The sequence below is a fragment of the Sminthopsis crassicaudata genome, chromosome 4 (assembly GCF_048593235.1).
Source record: "Sminthopsis crassicaudata isolate SCR6 chromosome 4, ASM4859323v1, whole genome shotgun sequence".
NCBI lineage: Eukaryota > Metazoa > Chordata > Mammalia > Dasyuromorphia > Dasyuridae > Sminthopsis > Sminthopsis crassicaudata.
The window spans coordinates 207437874-207447255 of NC_133620.1; the positions used below are offsets into that span (position 1 = coordinate 207437874).

At 37.1% G+C, this 9382-nt stretch overlaps 1 protein-coding gene across 1 annotated transcript; it reads right to left on the reverse strand.

Moving 5' to 3' along the window:
• Positions 1-1048: 1048 nt before the first annotated feature.
• On the reverse strand, positions 1049-9166 carry LOC141566127 (thiosulfate sulfurtransferase/rhodanese-like domain-containing protein 3). The gene is made up of 4 exons (XM_074310223.1): positions 7830-9166; positions 2273-2446; positions 1935-2094; positions 1049-1612 (listed from the first exon to the last, which is right to left on the reverse strand). Exons 1-4 carry the CDS (start codon positions 8167-8169, stop codon positions 1546-1548), a joined length of 741 nt encoding a protein of 246 aa, XP_074166324.1. The 5' UTR covers positions 8170-9166; the 3' UTR covers positions 1049-1545.
• Positions 9167-9382: the final 216 nt, after the last annotated feature.

Consider the following 9382-nt stretch of genomic DNA (forward strand, 5'->3'; position numbering starts at 1 on the left):
AGGGGCCCACTGCAGCAATTCCCACCTAGCTCACATCAGGTCTTTATCATTTCCTCTCCTTTTCCAACCTTTCCACTTTATTTTTATGTGCTGTTTTCTCCCACTAGATTGTGAACTCTTTGAGGGCAGGGATTGTATTTTGCCTTTCTTTGTATCCCCACTGTTTAGTACATAATTGCCTGCCACATAGTAGGCATTAAATAAATGTTTACTGGCTGACTAACTGGATTTTTTTTTTAATCCTCAGCACTAGAGCAATGAGTGCCTCATAAGGGATTAAGAAATACATGCTGAGTTCTAATACAGTTTAAAAAACAATTCCTACCCTTTTCTACAATCTTCAATATCTGAAAACTTTTAATCTCTGTGTCTGGATAGCTGAGGCCTCACTGGCTAATCCCCAGTATCTCTCAACAATCAGGTGACAGATGGTTACTCAACCAAGCAGTTGAAGAAAGAACCTGTCCCTTTCCAATAAAACCCATAGATCTCTCTGCTTCACCAAGTGCTATGGTTAAGGTCCTGCTGTAGAAGGACAGGGAATACACAGTACTGCCATGTGTTCTTCCTTTGATATCCCTAACCCTATGTTCCCACCTCAAGATAATAATATTGGCTAACATTTACACAGCATTTTAAAGTTTGCAAAGCACTTTACAAAAATCACTTTATACTAACAACATCCCTAGGAAGTAGATGGTGTTATTATTTTGCAGATAAGGAAACCAAAGCAAACAGAGGTCAAATTAATTGCTATGAAAATACGGTTTGCAAATGTTCAAGGCTGGATTTGAACTTAGGTCTTCCTGTCCCCAAATCTATAATCTACCCTCTGCACCACCCAGTTGATTTTAAGTCTTCCTTTGCATGGGATAAAAAACAAAACAAAACAAAACAAAACCAAAAAAAAACAAAAAAAAACATGTAGAAATAAAGGCTTTCTGCTTTAAACATTTATTAGACTGATTCCTTAGGAGAAAACCTATTAAATCTCCAAATGGCTGCAATGAAAGGGACATGTCCAAATTAGGTCTCAATGGCACAAAAAGATTATATAGAAGTTTATTAGTCAAAAAATTATCACAAAATGTCATGGATATGAAAGTTGCTTTTAATATGTTAAATTTCCATTTCAGAATAGCTTGCTAATTATGTTAAACCTTTTCTCTGCACATTGGTCTCTTTTTGACAAATGACCTTAAAGCTGAAGTAGAAAGTTTACTTCTTTATTAATTCTCCCTTTTTCCTCTTCAAAAAGTTCAAGTTCAGTTTTGAAAAAGACAATGTACAAGTGGAATTACTTTTACTATTATACATCATTAGGTCTTTCATAAATTATCTTGACAGATCTTCATAACAACCTCAAAGAATTACAGAAAATATTATAATACATATTTTACAGACCAAGATGCTGGATGAAAGAAGATAAAGTAAATTCTCTCAGGTTACACAATTAAAACTAGAACACCCAGATCTATATAACATAATTTACCTGTAAAATAATTTTCAAAACAGTTAATTGGGATTTCAAAATTCATTGTCATGTCATTTTTTCTTCTCTGGATATTCAAAGCTTTCCCATTCTTTCCAACCTCCAGGATAGTGCCGAGCACTGAAAATAGACATGGAACAATAACTGACATTGGTATTAAACAATAATTATTTGTGGGAGAAAATGACATATAACTATTTACTACCTATATCAGCACAAGGACTTTTCATATCACAAGAACCAATAATTGGGCTTTTAGCTTGTGGTAAGTCATAGTTATATGATGAAAAAAAACTGCATAAATTAAAAAATAAATCTTTACCTGTCATACTATTGCCAAAATAATTATAGGAAAACTAATGTAAATCCCAGTTGAAAATTATTTCATCAGAAACTATGAATTACACATTTTGGAGTCAGCTCTGCTGCAATATCTGCTTACCTTTCATAACCTAATGATAAGGCGGTACTTAGAGCTTTCTTGCTTCTCACTCCTCCTAGACAACAAAACACCAAGCTGTCAGACTTAGAAGGCATAACTTGTTTGTACTTCTCTTTAAAGTCTTCTGAATCCATTTGTAGAGCCTGATCTATTTCACCCACTAAAGGAAAACATTCAAAAAATTCAAAATGAGTTATAGGGATAATTCACAATGAAAATATCATATAGGAAATCTGCAAAGTCTTAGTGGAGTTTAAAGGTTAAAAATTGCACTAAGACTTTTGGAACATCCTAGTCTTGAATACATTATATTTCATTTTAAGTAAGGCAACACTTACATGGTATATTGAGAGATCCTGGGATTTGTCCACATTCTAGAATTTCCCATGGCTCTCTAACATCAATCAAGAAATTGGATTTGGAATGCAGCAATTTTTTCAGTTCTTTGTAGGTGATATTCTGAGAAGCAACAGTGCAGAAGAGATGGAGGCCTCCCTCTGATGATCTCAATTCTAAAAAAATTCCCAAAATATAAATTATTCCAGAATTGTAGACATTGTGGAGAATCTATGAGAAGAGAGTGGCTTTTCAGCTAACTAAAGGGGAAAGAATTCTTTATAATAGACAATGTAAAGAGAAATATTTATATATAAAAAGTCTTTAGATTGCATTGTATCTCAGATCAGTAATTTCTTAAGTGTAAGGTACTTCCATTGAGGAAATTGTTTGAATTGAGGCAGACCAGAAATTTGTCCGTAATTTATAATCTTAGAAATTTGCCCAAGGGCAACCTGTCCATCCATAAGGCAGTGGATAACAGAGACAGGACTTGTACCAAACTTTTCCTGACTCTGAGATCAATCCTTTAACCATTATACAAAATAAATAAATAATAAATCCTAATGTGAAACTTTGGGATCAGTTATAAGTGTCCATAATAAATATGATAATATTCAAAGATCTTTATGGATAATTTCACAAGTTACTTCATGCAAATTTATAGATCCATGCTATTTCCTCATCTGCATCTACTTTCAAATATCTAAACCAAATCCCCAAAACTTAAAAGAAATGCTAAAAGCTCTGTCAGGATCCAGTTCTGTAGAACAGGCCCCTACAGTCTTGTCAAAGTTTTACCTTAATTCATTATCCAAGCATAATTCCATCAGAATGAAATTCTCCTCAAAATTAGACCCCTAAATCTATAGGACAGAACTTCGAACATCTAATCCACTTTTCTTCTAAACAAACTACAAGACTAAATCTTTACACCTTAAAATATGGTTAAGAAAAATATCCTAATTTTACACCCATGTAAATTAGGTTGGTTTTTAAAATACTGAAACTTTTGAAGATTGCTGATTGGCTCAATATCGATTGATATCATTTCCTGGTGGCTTGAATACAAAACAACCATGAGGAACTCTATGTAGCCTCATTGTGACTTGAATGAAGTTGAAGAGCAACTGAAAAACAATAGGAAAGGGAAGCTTCATTCTGCTGAATCATCTTGTAGCATCCTTGATTTATATCTTTATTGAATAAGTCTCATATCATTCTAATATGGAAACTAAACTAAAAAGGGATTAGCCTCAAACAAGAAGATAAACTGAGGACTAATTTTTATTATCTAGGAACTAAGAACAAAGTCTTAAAAATCAGCTAGATTTAGTTTCCTACCCACTAATGAAATCATCATTCCAAAGCAACAACAAAATAAATAAAGCAAGTTTGTTGGTTAATTATTGTCAGCAGCAATTATGTCTCACTACTTCATCTGATCCTCTTGACAACCTGTATGTAATGGAGATGAGTCTCATTTATAAGTTCCTTTTTTAAAATTTATGGTTCTATTTTGAAGTATGCTTCCACCCTTTCAGTAATCCCTTTCAGTATTAGATAGTTGAATGCAAGGGAAGTTTTAGAAGTCATTCTGACAGCAGTAAGTTTTGGAAACAACTAAGATTTAAAACTACTGTGATCTGCTATCCATATGCAGGGAAAAAACTATGGAGTCTGAATGCAAATTCAAGGATATTATTTTCACTTTTTTTCTCATAGTTTTTCCTTTTGGTTCTGATTTTTCTTTCACAACATGAGTAATATTGAAATATGTTTAATAATATTACATATGTATAACCTTTTTACATATTAAAATGTTTAAATCTATGTAAACATATTTGTACAATTATCTTGCTGCACAAGAAAGATCAGGTCAAAAAGGAAAGAAAATAAATAAGACAAAATGCAAATGAACAACAAAAAGTGAGAATGTTATGTTCCACACTAAGTTCATGAAGTCCTCTCTCTGGGTGTAGATGGCTCTTTTCATCATGAGATCATTGAATACATGTATATAATCTTTATCATATAACTTGTCTTGGGAAGGGGAGAAAAAGAAAAGATGGAGGAAAATGGAAATTAAAATCTTGTAAAAGTAAATGCTGAAAACTATATTTACATATAATTGGAAAAAACAAAATTCTATCAAGTGGGAAAAGAAACCTATTGTGATTTCCTAGCAATGACATTTCTTAACAGAGTCCATCTATCATTTATAGCACTGAAAAGCTGATTGGCCTCTTACAGAAATGTGTTTCTAATCTTAAATGTTTTACCTTTCTATAGAGAGAGCTCTAGTGACTTTAAAAAAAAAAAGTGCACTATGCAAATGCCTCCATAGGACAATTTACCTTGATGGCCAAATTATTCTTATTTGATGACTCAGAAGGTGAAGCTTGGGGAATAGAATAGAAAAGCATTAACCGCTTATTATGTGCCAAGCATTGGGTAAACAAAAATAAAAGTGAGATAACTCACATTCATATGGCAGATAACACACAAAAAAAGGGCTCATTTCATGTTCAATGAACATGGTATTGTTCATTGGTAGAAGAAAAGGCTAAATAGTACTTAGGTTCTAGTGGGGAAAGTATCAGGACAGATGATGAAGACCCAAAATCCTTCCAGATGAAAGGAGAGATCCTATGCATGGTGAGAATTAGACAATGGGACAACAAATGTTGGGTTATAATTTCTCAATTTTTGCTTTTAATTGTAAAGTTGTGTTCATGATTTAATTCAGAATTATAACCTCTATAATGTTCTCTAGAAATGTTATCTCTGATTTGTGATTGTGAGCCAAAATGAAGTACAAGAATCTAATAGTTTTCTAAACTCCAGACTCCGCCCCCCCCCTGGCTTTTTCCCTACTTGATTTGAAATTGGATAGTATATATTTATTTTTGTTAGCAAGATTCTTTTTCATTAAAATTACTCCATAATTTCTTACAAATCATAAAGAACCAGCCTTGCTGAATCTGCACTTGCCACACAGTGATAAGAAATCAACAAAAAGAATGAAATTAAAAAGTTTTTAAGTTACAAAGTTCAAGTGGAATATACTTCTAAAAATTTTTTTCATAATGTTATTCAAACAAGATGCTGATTATGCTTTGATCTGTAAAAGTTACCTGAGCAAATCAATTGGACTCATGGCGTTTAAGTCTTCACATTTGCTGATATCTGTTGTCTTGTATTAATATAGTCTTTTTAAAATTGAATAATATTGCAAAATGTATTTCAATATAATAGCTAATGTTTGTATAACATTTACTGTGTGATAGGCTAAGTGCTTTACAAAGCTTATCTCATTTGATCCTCACATCAATCCTGGGAGGTAGGTACTACTATTATCCCCATTTTGCAGTTGAGGAAACTGAGGCTAGCAGAAATTAAGTGAGTTACCCAGATCACCTATCTGGTAAATATATGAAATCAAATTTGAATTCAGGTTTTACTAACTCCAAGCCCACAATTCTATCCACTTTGCCCCTTAGCTGTCATTATTATAAAGAAAAATAATTATATATCTAAAAAGCTTTAGGAGCATTAATAGTATGATGGTATTTTCTTTTTTTTTTAATTTTATTTTTTTTATAATATTATCCCTTGTATTCATTTTTCCAAATTATCCTCTCCCTCCCTCCACTCCCTCCCCCCATGACAGGTAATCCCATACATTTTACATGTGTTACAATATAACCTAGATACAATATATGTGTGTAAATCCCATTTTCTTGTTGCACATTAAGTATTAGATTCCGAAGGTATAAGTACCCTGGGTAGATAGACAGTAGTGCTAACAATTTACATTCACTTCCCAGTGTTCCTTCTCTGGGTGTAGTTATTTCTGTCCATCATTGATAAACTGGAAGTGAGTTGGATCTTCTTTATGTTGAAGATATCCCACTTCCATGATGGTATTTTCTTTTCAGAACAGATATGGCATTTATTTCATTGATATTTAGGGAACTCTAATGAAGAATGTCTCCCCCTCACCTATGCAAATTAGCATCTGCGCGCTGCGCGCGGCCGCTGCGCGCTCTCTCTCTCTCTCTCTCTCTCTCTCTCTCTCTCTCTCTCTCTATATATATATATATATATATATATACATCCATACACGAAAATATATATAATTATAGAGTCAATGTATATCAGCAGTGAGCTATGAACCCAGTCTTTTTTGATTCCTAGGTCACTTCTTAATCATCTTGTTGCCTCCAGGGTAGCATATGAGCAATAACTGATCACTCAACAAATACAAATTAGTCATCTATGTGCTGAACACTGTGCTTCCTAGAGTCAGGAGGACCAGAGTTCAAATCCAGCCTTACACATCTCCTGGTTATGTGACCCAGAAGAAGTCATTTAACTTCTGTCTGCCTCAATTTCCTCAATTGTAAAATGGGTTAATAATGGCACCCATCTCCCAGTGCTGCACTGAGGAGCAAATGAGATACTAATTTAAAATGGAGTTTGGCACATGCCCAGCACTTAAGTGTTTAGCAGATGCTTGTTTCCTATTTTCCTGCCTAAAACAAAATAAAATAGTCCCTGTCCTCACAAAGCTTACAGAAACGTATATAAAAGTAAAACTAAAATAAATACCGGATAATTCGGGGAAGGAGGAAAGAAAAGGATTCACATATAGAAAGTGGCCTTGACCTGAATTTTCAAGAGAACAATCTGAAAGTTCCAAATTCTAGGCCTGGAAGATGGGATTTTGTTATTTTGATTAAAAACAAAACAAAACAAATCAGACTTGACTTGTCTTTTTAATATAGTTTGATTTATTGACCCAAACTCTTAAAATAACAAAAATTTCCTTCCCTTTTCACCTCCAAAAAAAAAAAAAATACCTCATCTCTCCCCGCCCCCATCTTAAACATGCAGGGAATATGTGAAAAACTGCTTTCCCAAAGCACAAACCTAAGAAATTTCTGACAAATTGGTCAGGTAAGATTTTAAAGACTGACAGGCCGCCTCCGTATGCCTCCACCCCTGCGCTTCGTTGGCTTGGAAAAGGGCCGGACCTGGGGTGGGAGAACCCAGGCCCCCTCCCGGCTCTGCTGCCGACTAGTTGACACTTCACCTAGCTTCTCGGGGCCTCGTCTGTAAAACGAAAGAGGCCTGTCTGGACGGTTTTTCTAACTCTACATCTAAGATCCAATAAACAATTGTTACAGACTCGTAAGCTCTTTAGAGACTGATCTAGCAGTGCTTTTGGCCGCGTGGGAAAAAGGATATTCACGTTTTGCCGTGTTTACAACGGGAGAGCCAAAGTCCGCATCAACCAAAAAGTGACCAAGACGAGCCAGACTCGGCCTGGAAGCAGCTATCTTAAACCGGGGAGGCAGACTGTGGCTAAACCTTGCAGGGCCGTTATCCGTCTAAGACAGAGAGGGGGGAGTCACTTCGTTGTGAACTAAGGCCAAAACTGCGACCGCGCCCCCGCCTCCCCCCTCCCCCCCAGTGACGAAGGTAATTTCTTCGGTGCCCAGGATTTACCCTCTGGGCACCAAGGACGCACGGAGGCCTCGGCGTTTTATTTACCCTCTTCCACTCTCCCCAGGTCACATCTCCGGAGCGAGCCCCGAAGCCGGGGGTTCCGCCCATTTGGCTGGGGGAATGTAGCAAGCTCTGGGTTTCTTCCTGCTTTCGAAGCCAATCCCACCGCCTCCCCTGGTTCCAGAGTCGGTGGGTCCATCCTCCGGGCACCGGCTCTCACATCCCGAAGGAAAGCGAGAATCGGGTACTCACCCCTGCAGGCGGCAGCCGACCCGGGGGCTGTCCCCGGCGCCAGAGAACCGCGAGCGGCTCGCCTAACCTCCGAGCCTCGGCCAGCCCGGGCCACGCTCCGTAACAGCCACGGCGCCCTCGAGGACATGGCCATGGCCCGGCTTCTGCACGCGGGGCCCGCCGACTTCCCCCGCACGCTCTGCCCGGCTCGGCAGGTCTGCTCCGCCCAGAGTGAGTTTATCTAACTCTCCTCGCTCCAGCCGGGGATCTCCGCCAGACCCGGCTCAGCTCCCGCTTTAAGAGGCGGCGCCACGGCTTCGTCCCCACCCTTTTTCTCCACTCCGAGCTTTCCGCCCAGTGCCCCGCCCAGGCCTTGCTCTAGCACGAGCGCGCATCTTCCTCGTTATTTTATCCATCCTTGCCTCCCCCACCCCCAACTGCACAGGTTCAACGAGCTAGGGCCGAAAGTCTCCTCAGAGCCCATCTCATCCCATCCCCCTCTCGTTTCATAGATTAGGAAACTGAGGCCCTGAGTGGCTGAGTGCTTTGCCCAAGTAGAGTATTTAAACCCGGTGCTGGGACCCCCAAATTAGCATGCTCTTATTACTTTATACTTGCATTAAAAAATTGCATGAGCATTTCCATATGCAAAAAACAGAAAAGCGTTTGTACATCATTTGGAACTACACATTCTCCTTTTGGATACTTTTTTTGGCCTTCCTCCCCTTGAACATACCTGTGCCTATCCTTTGACTACTTACCAACTGGAGAATGGTTTTTGTTTTTATACATTTGAATAAATTTTCTATATCTATATTATGGCTGTAACAACCTTTCCAGAGAATCTTGCTGAAGAGATATTTTCCTATTTAATTGTTTCACTTCTAAATTTGATTTATGCATAAACTTTTCAAAGTTATCTATTTTATTTCCTGTGATTTTCTCTAATCTTTATTTGGTTAGGAACTCTTTTCCTTTCCAGGATGATGAAAAGTATCTCTGTGCTCTCTGCTCTTCCTTTTATATAACCATCTCCAATTATATGAATCCATTGGGAGACTTTTGTACTATATGATGTCAGATGTTGCTTTAACCTAATTTCTATCAAACTAATGTCCATTTTTCCCAGCATTAAAAAAAAAAGTGAGTCTTTATCCCTATATTTAGGGTTTTGTGTTTTGTTTTTGAACATTCTGTTGCAATTGCTCTTTTTTGTAGTTGCAAAAAACTAGAAACTAAGGGAGTGCTTGTCAAGTGAGGAATAATTAAAGAAATATTATATGAATGCAATGAAATAACATTGTGCTCTAAGAAATGATAAAAGGACTTGTTTCAGAGAAACTTGGGAAAACTTGCATGAAATGATG